This window comes from Geotrypetes seraphini, chromosome 11 (genome assembly GCF_902459505.1).
Source record: "Geotrypetes seraphini chromosome 11, aGeoSer1.1, whole genome shotgun sequence".
NCBI classification, from domain to species: Eukaryota; Metazoa; Chordata; class Amphibia; order Gymnophiona; family Dermophiidae; genus Geotrypetes; species Geotrypetes seraphini.
In genome coordinates, this window is record NC_047094.1 from 20852813 (window position 1) to 20866684 (window position 13872).

Below are 13872 nucleotides of genomic sequence, written 5' to 3' on the forward strand. Positions count from 1 at the left end.
GTATATGCAGCTCCTTTACCAAATACTTTATATGTCTTAGAAGTTAAAATGCATTTTCAGGAGGTTAATACTACATTTTGGAATTCCTAGATGCAATCTAATTTTCTGCTGGTTCTTGCCACTAATCTCCCAAAAAATTCAGCAAGAAATTAAGAGTCTGTATTTAACACAGCGTCCTATATTAAGCCTATTTTATGAAAGCAATATAAGTAGCTCCGAGAATGCACAAATTCTCAAGTCCATAGCTCCAAAGCCGATGTAAATGTGTGTGTTTATTCCAGTGTGTACCCATAAATTGCAACTCTATCTTCACTCCACCTAAACCCTGCCCCCGCCACTTCACCCAAGGGACACCTATGCACAAAGCAGGTTCATTCTTTATATACATACAGTGGTACCTCGGTTTGCGAGTGTTTTGCAAGATGAGCAAAACATTTGCAAACTTGGTGCCTCGTAAACCTAGTACGCCTTGATTTGCGAGCGCCCCCCTGCGAACCGGCACCCTCTCCCCCGCAATCCAGCACCCCCCCCCCCCGCCGCCATCGGGCACCTCCCCCCCCGCCGCGACCTGAGGTCCCCCCAACCCACCCGAACCCTCTTCTTACTTTGATGTAGTCTCCGCACCTGCACCAGCATGTCCTGTGCTGTGCCGGTGCCCGAAAATCTGCCTCCGGTGCTGGGCCTTGAGCATGTGCGCATGCTCAAGGCCTGAGAGTTCACGTCCAACGTGCTCATGCTCAAGGCCCAGCACCGGAGGCAAATTTTCGGGCACCAGCACAGCACAGCACAGGACATGCTGGTGCAGGTGCGGAGGCTACATCAAAGTAAGAAGAGGGTTCGGGTGGGTTGGGGGGATCTCAGGTCACGGCGGGGGGGTGCCCGATGGCGGCGGGGGGTGCCGGATCGCGGGGGGAGGGTGCCTGTTCACGGGGGGGGGGCCTTCGGGGGGAGCAATGCCGATTCTCGTGGGGGGGGAACCTATCAAAGCGAGTTTCCATTATTTCCTATGGGGAAACTCGCTTTGATAAACGAGCATTTTGGATTACGAGCATGCTCCTGGAACGGATTATGCTCATAATCCAAGGTACCACTGTACTAGTATTTTAGCCCGTTACATTAATAGGTGCTAGAATATATGTCTGTTCCCTCCCGTTGTCTTTCTTTCTATCTGTCTCTCTCCCTGGCCCCCTTTGTCTGTCTGTCTTTGTGAACCTGTACTTTGAAGTCTATGTACGAGACATACTTCTTTTGTTATATTAGACAAGCTCTTCTAAGTAAAATTATGTCCATAACTGTCCCGAAGTTCCAATCAGTCTCTCTGCTGTGATCTTGGCATAAATCTTAATCAGCAACCACAGCAGCAGCATTCCCTCCTCCTCCATTTCCCTCCCCCCACATCACTTCCCTGTGCAGCAGCAGCAGCAGCATTTCCCCTACCCCCCCCCCCTTTCCCTTCACGCGGTCTGGCCTGCTCCCTTATTCCCTTACCGCGGTCCCGACAAATCTGCCGATTCCAGCAGTGTCTGCAGCACTCTACACACACTGCTTCGGGTCCTTCTAGAAACATAGAAACATAGAAAGATGACGGCAGATAAGGGCTACAGCCCATCAAGTCTGCCCACACCATCGACCCTCCCTTTTAAGTCTAATGTCCCATTTAAGTAGATTTGTAAGAATGCCATTCTACTGCCCCGCTTTTTCAAGTCTATACCCTAGTGATCCTATCCTTTGGCTGACCCTTGTAGGGATCCTACATAGGTATCCCATTTATTCTTAAAGTCTGGGACGCTGTGTGCCTCTATCACCTGCATTGGAAGCTTGTTCCAATGCTCAATCACTCTCTCCGTGAAGAAGTACTTCCTGGCATCTCCACGAAACTTCCCTCCCCTGAGTTTGAGCGGATGACCTCTTGTGGTCGAGGGTCCCTTCAGGAGAAAGATATCATCTTCCACCTCGACCCGTCCCGTGATGTACTTAAATGTCTCAATCATGTCGCCCCTCTCCCTACGCTCCTCGAGAGAGTAGAGCTGTAACTTGCTCAGTCTTTCCTCATACGGGAGACCCTTTAGCCCCGAGACCATCCTGGTGGCCATCCGCTGAACCGATTCAACTCTGAGCACATCTTTACAGTAGTGTGGCCTCCAAAATTGCACACAGTATTCCAGATGAGGTCTCACCATGGCTCTGTACAATGGCATCATGACTTCAGGCTTCCTGCTGACGAAGCTTCTCCTGATACAACCTATCATCTGCCGTGCTTTAGATGAAGCCTTCTCCACTTGAGTGGCAGCTTTCATATCAGCACTGATGATTACTCCTAAGTCTCGTTCTGCCGTAGTTCTGGTTAAAGTTTCTCCATTCAGGGTGTAAGTTCTGCAAGGGTTTCTGTTTCCGAGATGCATGACCTTACATTTCTTGGCGTTGAAGCCCAGCTGCCAGATCGAGGACCAGCTTTCTAGAGTACGCAGGTCTTGCTCCATAGCATCCTTTAGATTATAGTCGTTTACTATATTGCATAGTTTGGCATCATCAGCGAATAAGGTTACCTTGCCTTGAAGCCCTTGAGTCAGATCCCTAATGAATATGTTGAAGAGGAGAGGGCCCAGGACTGAACCCTGTGGCCCTCTCCCTACTGACTGAACCCTGGCCCCACTACTGCCCTGATTTACTCTGGCATGCCCCTGATGACATCATCAGAGACGCGGCAGAGCAAATCAGGGCAGTAGAAGGTCCCGAAGCAGCTGTGTAGAGTGCTACAGACGCTGCTGGAATCGGCAGGTTTGTAGTTGGGAACGCGGGAAGGGAAGGGGGGGGGGGCGGTAAGGGACTACGGGAGCCTGTCAGACGTCAGGAAGGGATGGGAGGGTCAGACCACAAAAAAAATGTACCGAGTGAGTGGGGAGCCGGCAAAGGAGTGTTTTTGTTCGGCGCTTCTCTTCCGGGCCGCTATTTGGTTTCTGCTGCCGCGCGCGTGGGGTCATTGTAAGCGCGCATGCGCACTCTGCAGGCCACGGAACTACAGATCAGGCAACATGGTGGTAAGAGTGCGCATGCGTGCTTAGCGTTTTATTATATTAGATACTTTTAACAAGCATATATTGTTTTACGATTTTCTAAAAGCCCTTTTCAGTATGTAGAACAGGCTTTACTCAATGGAAAAGCTGAAGAAGTCAAAGGCAATCCAAACTGAAAACCAAATAATCTAATGAAAAGAGATTTTTAAGAGTGTTACCAAAGTAATTAACACTATACATTCACAAGGGAGCTTTCCAATATCAAATATGAGCTCGCCAACCTAGAGAAATGTTTTATTTTGGGGGGTTTTTTAACACTATCCTGCACAACTGGGCCAGATTTATGGTCTGTGACCATCTTGACAAAGGACAGTCTCTGCAAAGCTGAGAATACATGTGTGAGAGAGGGTGGGAGGAGGGGATTTTTAAAAAAGGAGGAACATTCTGAGCAGATGTGAATAAATTTCATGGCACTATAATCCCAGGAAGGGCGGGTTTTGATTTAAACTGGAGTTCCTAACGAGAATAAAATTGCCAGACCAAAACAAACTGCATACAATGGAGAATCATAGCTGTATACTTACCGTACATACTAGAATACAAGTCGATCTGAATATAAGTCAAGACCCCCACTTTTCCCCCCAAAAGGGAGGGGGAAATAGTTGACTCAAATATAAGTCGGATGGCAAGCGGCATTAGTATTAGATGAAGTGTTAAACTTGAATGCCTATTATCATAAGTCATAGTTTCCAGTATATTTTCAATAAAGTTATTTATTTATTTTAAACTAGTGTTTAAGCCCGTTACATTAACGGGTGCTAGAATAGATGTCTGTCTGTCTTTCTCCTGCCCCCCTGTCTTTCTGTCTCTCTCCCTGCCCCGTCTATCTTTCTTTCTCCCTCCCGCTGCCTATCTTTTTTTCTTTATGTCGCCCTCCCTGCCCAGACCCTCACTGAATAGCCCGTTACATTAATCGGTGCTAGAATATATGTGTGTCTGTCTTTATATCTTTCTCTGTCTCCTTAGCCGCTTTCTGTATTTCTGTCTTTCTTTCTGTCTTTCTTTTGGCTGTCCACCACCACCCCTTGCATGCTCCCCTTGTCCATTCTCCCTTCCTTTTACCTCCCCTTTGTTCACCACCACCCCTTCACTGCTCCCCTTATCCAGCAGCAGCCCTTCTCCCTTTGTTTTACCTCCCCCCCTGTCCATCAGCACCTTTTCCTGCTCCCCTTGTCCACCAGTAGGCCTCCCTTCCTTCCCCCCCCCCACCAAGCAGTCTGCAATAGTTACATTTTTGAACTTCTATACATTTTTTTAATGTTTTCACATAAAAAGCAATCACCTCGCATACATCGCTGCCTCAAACTCCAACTTCTATTTCTGCTGGCATCTTTGTCCTGGGGGTGGCTCCTCCCTGGCGCTTTCAGGCCTTTCCCGAGGCGCGTTAACCAGCGCTAATGTGCGCGAGCGGCTCCAGCACCGGCTTCTCCACCCAGACCCTGGGCACGCACCGCGCTCTGCCCCTTAGCTACCCGGAAGTACCGGGCTTCACTCGCCTGCTCCCAGAGAGTAGCCCGAGAGGGCGGGAGTGGCTGCCATGGTGATCTGGCTGACTCCCTTGCCGGAGTTATTTTTCAGTTTAAAGATGCTGCGGTGGCTCCTCTAACGATCCCCGCCTGCATTAGAAGTCTTCTCTGAAGCAGGTGCGGCTGGTGACAGGAACAGCGGCGGCACCTTTAAACTGAAAAATAACTCCGGCAAGGGAGCCGGCCAACTGGCAGTTCAAGTCGGAGCTTCGGTCTGGCCTGCTCCCTGCTCGCCTTGCCGTATTGTATTTTTTAGTTGAAAGACGCGGCAGCGGCTCCTCTCATGATCCCCATTTGCGTCGGAAGTCCGACGCAGGCGGGGATCGTGAGAGGAGCCACCGCCGCGTCTTTCAACTAAAAAATACAATACGGCAAGGCGAGCAGGGAGCAGGCCAGACCGAAAAACAGAACCCTAAGCCGTGTATGCGCACTCCTACCTGCGGGTCCCTACAGCTCATGGAAAACCGGCGCACGCAGTGGGAGTGCGCATGCGCGGCTTAGAGTTTTATTATATTAGATTATTTATAACACGTCTATCCACAAATCTAGATGAGGAACAGAATGACATACAAAATAAGATAAAAACAAACACAAATCAGCAATTCAAACCAGCAATACAGAGAATAAACGCAAAAAAAAAAAAAAAGAATAAAATAATCAAACATTCGTAAAGCTCAAACTAAAAAAAATGTTCACACAGCAGAGCCAGGATCTGCACCCAGCACCCCCTCCCTCCCCTGTCAGGCTCAGTACCCAGCCCCCTTCCCTTCATCTCCTGTCAGGCTCTACACCCAGCCACCTCCCTGCCAGGCATTGCACACAGCCCCCTTCCCTCCTTCCCAGGCTCTCCATCCTGTCCCCCCTTTCCCTGACATTCAAAAAGCTGCTCAGCACCGAGCAGCAGTGCCAAAGCATACTGCTCAGCAGCTGAAGCCGAACTCGCGGCAGCAACTGACTGGGTTAGTGCGGAAAGCTTGTTCCTGCCCGTTACACCTCTGGACCACCAGGGATTCCAGCAGCAGAGGAGGTATGATGGACATGGTGCAGAGCCTGGTGGCAGCCTGCAATAAATCTTGGAGGGTAGGTGCTGGACCGAATATAAACCGGGACTCCTATTTTTGGGCCAATTTTTTTGCCCCCAAATCCTGGTTTATATGCGAGTATATACAGTAAGTCAAGAAATGGTCTGTCCCTTTCATACCAAAGGAATATAGATAAACAAATAAATGCACTACATTAATACATCAGACAGCACAGAACTTACTGTAACCATTTAGACAAGCTTAAAAGTCAGCAGTGACGGCAAATGCCACACTGCTTTTCCAGTGTACAGACTACCATGTTTCCCCGAAAATAAGCCCTAGCATGATTTTCGGGGTAAGTCTTAATATAAGCCCTAGTTGTTGGCGGCAGCAGCGCTCCCATGACCTTTCCATCTCTCCCACCCATCTGAACCCCAACTGTGAGACCGAAATACAGTACCTTATAACAAACCGCACCTTTGGCAGCACATGCCCCATCGTGGCTTTCTCACACCCGGGTGTTCCTCTGTCATTTTGCTGATGACGTTATGCAGTTTGTTATAAGGTACTGTATTTCGGTCTCGTGGGTGGGGTTCGGATGGGTGGAAGAGATGAAAGGGTCAGCAGGGAAGGGGGTGCGCAGCAGCGGTGGGAGGGATGGGAGGGATTTAAAAAATGCTGCACGGGGAGATGGGAGGAATATAAGCTGCAAGGGTTCTGCTGCACAAGGGATGGGAGGGAGGGATAGAAAGATACTGCACAAGGGGATGGGTGAGAGGGGAGGAAAGATGCTGCACATGTGAGGAGAGAAAGGAAACAGGAAGAATTGGGGGAGGAAGGGAGAGATAATCATTGTACATGAAAAAAAATAAGACCTCCCTGAAAATAAGACCTAATGCCTTTTTAGGGGCCCAAAAATTAATATAAGACAGTGCCTTATTTTCAGGGAAACACAGTACTTTTTAAAAACACAGTTAAAAGGAAGAGAACCATATACTCTCGTATTTTAAAGTAAAAATATTCAGAATGTTGCACCTTTCTAATTTGATACTTACTTTCAACATGTGCAAAAGCACAAAATGGGCCACGGGGACAGTAACCGGTTTGTCGCATATCATTGCATTTTGTAGATTTATAGATCTACGAGACATAAAATGCAAGTCTAATTTAACACACTTAAAAAACACTTTGCAAACATTGCTTTATATTTATTACTTCTGATTACAAGGTGGTGGAATTCCCTTCTGAAGGAATTAAAACTAGAAAAGAATACTGGAAAGTTCAAAAAAAGAGATACAGACCATCCTCTTCACAGACTGCTTTCACTAATAAAGCAGCTTGCTGTTCATGTCAAATTTTTGATAACACACTGGTTGAGAATCACTGAAGTAGAGAGAACACAGACACACACACAGAGGCAACACATGATACAAATATGTGTATGTGTATGCCCACAAAGGAAAGAATTCCATGAGCTGTGCTCTGCATGGTTTCTCCACGTTGCGTTTTTTTGTAATTTTATCATGTAAAATAGGTTTTCTCGTATTTTATCAATGGTTTTATAATATTTTATCAATTGTTTTTGTCTCAAATAAGAATATAAGAATGATATGGTGTACTTAAAGTGTTACATGAAGGAAAATCAAGTGTGTATTTATAAGATCATATGAATTTTATTGATGCACTTGTTGCGATATGCAAAACTGAATAAAGAAAAGAAAAGAAAAAAAAAATTGTTATTGTCTCAAGTGCTCTCCATTGGAAGCAGTTGGAGTCATTCTAATAAAAACACATGGAGAACGCAGTTATTTACATATCCTTCCATAAAATCCTGCCATTATAAGAAGTTCCTTGAGAAAACCTTTTCTTTTCAGGCCTGCAAATTGAATATATGGCTCGGAAAAATGATGTTAGAAGCTTCTTCTTACTTAGATTTTAGGAAAATACTAAAGACTCAATTATTTAACAGGCTGGTATCTTAATGTTTTTTCTCTTAATTTTAACCATGTTTGCATTTCATCCTCACATTTTTACTCGCATGGTCTGCACTTTCATTTTGATCAATTCTATTGAAATGTATACACTTCCATTTTGATCAATTTTACTGAAATGTATGTACTACTTTTTTTGCTGTATTTCATCAAGATGTTTTTTATTGAAATGTATGTATTATTCTTCATGCTGTGAGCCGCTTAGAACCTCCCCGGTATGGCGGCATATAAATAAATTATTATTATTAATAAATAAAATACTAAGAATTAAAAGCTAAATCTTTTCTGCAGTGGGATTTCAGATGATAAACACAAATACTGTGAAGAGACATTTAAACTGCGATGTGGGGAGAAAGTGGGGAAGGTGGTTTACCATATAACACTGGATGACCACAGCTGTACACAGTTGGGGCTTTTTTAAAAATGTTTTCTTGCTACAATATCAATAAAAATTGTTGAAATCTAAGACACACATATATCATAAGTACAAAGGATAATAAGAAAAATAAAAAAAAATCTTGCCACAGCAAGAGGTACTGTAGATGCAAAGCAAACAAAATAATCTTTACCTCTGGGTGGAATTGTTGTTCAGTGCGAGAATGACAATACTGACAGCTGTCTCCACTGTCACACTTCGAGGGCTCACCCCATTCATCTCCATGTTTAACACTGGGACATGGTGTAGACCTAAAAAAAAAAAAAAAAAAAAGGTGAAATATATCCTTATCTGACCAATTTCTTTCCTTCGACTCTTATAATCCTCAGTCTGGACTGACCTAGTATCACCCTACTGGCACATGGAGCCAGAGAATCTGTACTGTTTCGGTGACATCGCCAGTACAGGGAGTGCTGCAACCTGGGAACATCTCATTATGCAAATGGCAAGCTAACAAGTAACTTAAGAAACTTATATACTTATATACTTAATGACCCCTCCCCCCCAAAAAAAAGAAAACCTTTTAAGTTCTCTTATTCTGCCGTCTTCTCAGGAGGATTTTAGATTAATTTAGCAGGATTCAAGCAAAGGAACTTAATCACAAGTAAATTTAATCGTCTTTACGATGCAAAGCTTTATCATTTAGGGTAGGAGAAACACAAGAACCCCCACCCCCACCCCATCCCCCTGGTAAAACTGCTCTATTGCTCCAGGTTAGGACACCAATATTGTAAAGCTTCGCAAAAGAATGCGGAGATGACTATGTTGCCACTTGGCAGATTATCTTCTGGGCTGACCATCTGAGCTTTCATCCAGGATGCTGCTTGAGTTCCAGTCAAATAAACTTGCAACTAGAGCCCGATCAAAACCAGGATCTTCAGTTTCAACCAAAACTGCTCAGAACATTGGCTGCACGGTTTCGGTAAAAACAGAAACGGAAAATTAAATTGGCCAGGTCCCTCACCACAGCCAGAACTTCCGCCACACATAGCCTCTCCCCCTCCACACACACACACACAGCTTACCCCCAGCTCACTACATCTTAGGTGCCCTGGTAGCCTAATTTGGGCAACAGACTCACAATTCATCTCATCCTGGCCGCCTCTGCCACTAAAATGGCTGCCAAGACCTTCAGTGTCAGTCTCACCAAGGCTCATTCTCACAGCATGCTGGCCATGGACTATATCCTGGGGAAACAGACCTATTCAAAGAAAATCCTACTGCCATCAGTCCATCCTGCAGCATCTGCTGGAGGCAGAAAAAAAATGCCGAGATGCTCCAAGCTGCACCAATCCCTATACTGGTAATGTCACTGAAACAGTTCAAATTTCTTTCCTTTCATCGGCTAGTGGGGTGACATAACCCATCAGTCTGGAGTGATTTAGTAAGATTGCATGCAATGCAAAAAAAGGAATACAGATTTTCTGCAAAATAAGGAAAACTGGGATTATACTCTACCCTGCAAGGAGAAATTAGGTTCTTACCTGCTAATTTACTTTCTTTTAGCTTCTCCAGACCAGTAGAGGTTAACTTTACGAATGGGTATATATCTAATCATGACCAGCAGGTGGAGACTGAAAACAAAACTTTGGGACAGTATATCCTAGCCCCTCCTCTCTATTTCCCTCAGTCTGCCGAATAGCCAAGCAGACCAAGAACTGGAAAAAAAACAGAGAGAAAAAACAACACTCCGAAAGGAGTAACAAATAACATACCCAAAATGCTGTTGGAAAATGCAGAGGAGAAATTCCCGAAGGAAGAATGTCCCCACAGCTCGCCAGCTAAGCCAGCCGAGCCACAGCCGCTGTTCTTCAATTCTCCCCGGCCCTAGAAAAATACTAGAACCCGCAGCAAAAACCAAAAACTGCCCGCGCAACAGCCCCAACAACAACAACAACAGACAGGGTGGGGACCTCTACTGGTCTGGAGAAGCTAAAAGAAAGTAAATTAGCAGGTAAGAACCTAATTTCTCCTTTTTTAGCACTCTCCAGACCAGTAGAGGTTAACTTTACGAATGGGACGTACCAAAGCAGTCCCTCTCACGGGCGGGACCCCCGAAGGGCCGATACCAGTACACGCTCACCGAACACCGCGTCCCAACGCGCCTGCACATCAACCCGATAATGACGAACAAAGGAATGCAAGGAGGACCAAACCGCAGCCTTACAAATATCCACTGGAGGCACGAGCGACGACTCAGCCCAAGAAGCCGCCTGACCCCGAGTGGAATGAGCCTTGAGAAACTCCGGAACCGGCTGCTGTTTCAGAAGATAAGCGGAAGCAATCGTCTCCTTGATCCAGCGCGCAATAGTCGCCTTAGAAGCGCCAGCTCCCCGACGAGGACCCGCCAGGAGGACAAAGAGATGATCGGACTTCCGGAATTCCTGGGTCCGCTGCACATAAAAGCGAAGGACCCGACCGACATCCAACTTGCGCAGCTGCCGTTGCTCAGAAGAGCCCTCCCGACCACCCAAGACCGGGAGAACCACCGATTGATTGACATGAAAAGGAGAAACAACCTTCGGCAGAAAGGAAGGAACAGGCCGCAAGACGACCCGCTCCCTAGAAAACTCCAAGAAGGGAGCCCTACAAGAGAAAGCCTGTAGCTCAGAAACACGCCTGGCAGACGTAATGGCCACCAAAAAGACCGCCTTCAAAGTAAGGTCCTTCAAAGAACAGTCGTCCAAGGGCTCGAAAGGCGGACGCACCAAAACAGAGAGAACCAGATTAAGATCCCAAGAGGGAACCGAGGGTCGTAGGGGAGGCCTAAGCAACTTGGCCGCCCGCAAAAACCGAATCACATCAGGAAGAGCCGATAAACGCTGACCTGACACCAACCCTCGAAAGGCCGACAGGGCCACAAGGTGAACCCGGAGAGAAGACCAAGCCAGGCCTCTATCCAGGCCATCCTGCAAGAACTCTAGAATGTTAGGCAGAGAAGCGCGAAAAGAGGTCACTCCCCGCGCCCGACACCATTCCTCAAATAGACGACAAACCCGCACATAAGCCCGAGAGGTAGAAAGCCTCCGGGACCCCAACAGTGTAGAGATCACCTTGTCTGAATATCCCTTCTTGCTAAGGCGACCCCTCTCAAGAGCCACGCCGTAAGACAGAAGGGAGACGGGTCGAACATGGGAATGGGACCCTGCATCAGAAGGTCGTCCGAGAGAGGCAGAGGAAGAGGATCCGCTACCAGGTGCCTCACCAGATCCGCATACCACGGACGGCGAGGCCAATCCGGCGCCACCAGCACCACCAAACCCGGATGGTGAACAATGTGAAGAAGCACTCTGCCCACCAGCGGCCAAGGAGGGAACACATACAACAGCCCCTCCGTTGGCCACTGCTGGACCAGAGCATCCAGACCCTCGGCCAGACCGTCCCTGCGACGACTGAAGAAGCGGGGCACTTTGGCGTTGCCACCCGTGGCCATCAGGTCCATCAGGGGCTGCCCCCAAGCCTGCACTATCAACTGAAACGCCTCGGCGCCGAGACACCACTCTCCTGGATCTAGGAAGTGACGACTGAGGAAGTCTGCCTGAACATTTTCTACTCCGGCTATATGAGAGGCCGAGAGGTCCAGCAGATGGGACTCCGCCCAAATCATGAGCAGAGCCGCCTCCTGCGCCACCTGAGTACTCTTGGTGCCCCCCTGACGATTGACATAAGCCACCGCCGTGGCATTGTCCGACAGCACTCTGACCGACTTGCCCAGCAACAGGGAGTGGAAAGCCAACAGCGCCAGACGGACCGCTCTGGTCTCCAACACGTTGATCGACCAGGCGGCCTCCTCCGCGGACCAGGTGCCCTGAGCTGAGTGACCCAAACACTGAGCCCCCCAACCCAGGAGACTCGCATCCGTCAGGAGCACCGTCCACTGCGGGAGATCCAGACCCACCCCCTGAACTAGGTGAGGGGTCTGGAGCCACCAACGCAGACTGCAGCGCGCCAAGCCTCGCAGGGGAACCGGAACATCCATCCCGTGCCTCTGAGGAGACCACCTCCGGAGCAGAGCATACTGGAGAGGACGCATGTGGGCCCGCGCCCACCTCACCACGTCCAGGGACGCCGCCATCGACCCCAAGACCTGGAGGAAATCTCGCGCCCGAGGACACCGGGACGCCAAAAGCAGGCGAATCTGAGATTGCAATTTGCTCACCCGGCCCTCTGGGAGGAAGACCTTCCCCAAGGAGGTGTCGAACAGCACCCCTAGGTACTCCAGACGCTGAGCCGGGACCAACCGACTCTTGGAAAGGTTGACCACCCAGCCCAGCGACCGGAGAAACTCCACCACCCGAGCAGTAACCCGGGAGCTTTCCTGCAACGACTTTGCCCGAATTAACCAGTCGTCCAGGTAGGGGTGTACCAGGATGCCCTCCGACCGCAAGGCTGCCGCGACGACCACCATCACCTTGGTGAACGTCCGAGGAGCCGTGGCCAGCCCAAAGGGAAGCGCACAGAACTGATAGTGCCGACCCAAGATCGCAAAGCGCAGGAAACGCTGATGAGAGGCCCGAATGGGAACATGCAAGTAGGCCTCCGTCAGATCGAGAGAAGTGAGAAACTCCCCCGGCTGAACCGCCAGAATGACCGACCGCAGAGTTTCCATACGGAAAGAGGGAATCTTGAGAGCCCTGTTGACCCCTTTCAAATCGAGGATGGGCCGAAAGGTCCCCTCCTTCTTGGGCACCACAAAGTAAATGGAATACCTGCCCGTGCCCCACTCCGGAGGGGGCACCGGAACAACTGCCCCGAGATCTAGCAAGCGCTGAAGGGTCTGGCGAAAAGCCTGCGTCTTCCCCGGAGTCTGACATGGAGAAGCGAGGAAAAAATCCGGCAGAGAGCGGGCGAACTCCAGGGCATAACCGTCCCGCACCACCTCCAGGACCCACTGATCGGACGTGATCTCGGCCCATTTGGGGAAAAAATCGCGCAGCCGGGCCCCCACCGGAACCAAAGGGGGCGCCGGCAAGGCGTCATTGTGCAGGACGGGAAGCGGGGGAACCGGCGGAGGGATTCCCTGCCCCCCGACGGGCCCCCCCGAAAGGGCTGCATGCGCTGGAAGAACCGACCCCGGGAAAATCCCGGAGACTGGAAAGAAGCAGCCCCACGCCCAGGGCGATACTTGCGAAATTCCCGCAAACGCCCCCGGGCCGCACCCCCCCGAGACGCCGGGCGGGCACGGTCCTCCGGCAGACGGGGAACTTTCGAGTCCGACAGAGTCTGAATCAACTTATCCAAGTCCTCTCCAAACAAAAACGACCCCCGAAAGGGAAATTTAGTAAGCTTAGCTTTGGACGCAGCATCCGCCGCCCAAGCGCGCAGCCACAACACACGCCGTGCGGCCACGCCAAAAGCCATAGACTTAGCCGAGATCCGCACCAAGTCATATAGAGCATCTGAGAGGAATGAGGCCGCCATCTCAATCTTCGCTACCTCCTGAACCACCAGAGACCAGTCGTCAGACTCTCGATCCAAGACCCGCTCCGCCCACCGAAACACGGCGCGAGCGACCAGTCCCCCACAAATAGCCGCCTGGACCCCAAAAGCAGAAACCTGAAAATTTTGCTTAAGGATGTTCTCCAATTTGCGCTCCTCAGAGTCCCGCAAGGCAGAACCGCCCTCAACAGGCACGGTATGCCGCTTGGAAATTGCCGAGACCACCGCATCCACGACTGGCGAAGCTAACGTAGCCCGATCCCCTTCAGGAATGGGATACAGGCGAGCCATGCTGCGCGCCAGCCGAAACGGCGTCTCCGGCGTTTTCCACTGCTCCAGAATAATATCCCGAATATCCTGATGCATAGGAAAAGAGCGGGAAAC

General features: G+C 49.3%; 1 protein-coding gene across 4 annotated transcripts in view; it reads right to left on the reverse strand.

Annotated features, from left to right (window-relative positions):
- UNKL (unk like zinc finger) overlaps nt 1-13872 on the reverse strand; it is a 154178-nt gene that overhangs the window by 91861 nt on the left and 48445 nt on the right. For all 4 annotated transcript variants that reach the window (XM_033963272.1, XM_033963271.1, XM_033963273.1 and 1 more), the window contains exons 6-7: nt 8183-8300; nt 6678-6762 (exon numbers count right to left, since the gene is read on the reverse strand). In XM_033963272.1, the coding sequence (XP_033819163.1) occupies nt 6678-6762; nt 8183-8300 (203 nt within the window). The remainder of the gene's footprint in view (nt 1-6677; nt 6763-8182; nt 8301-13872) is intronic.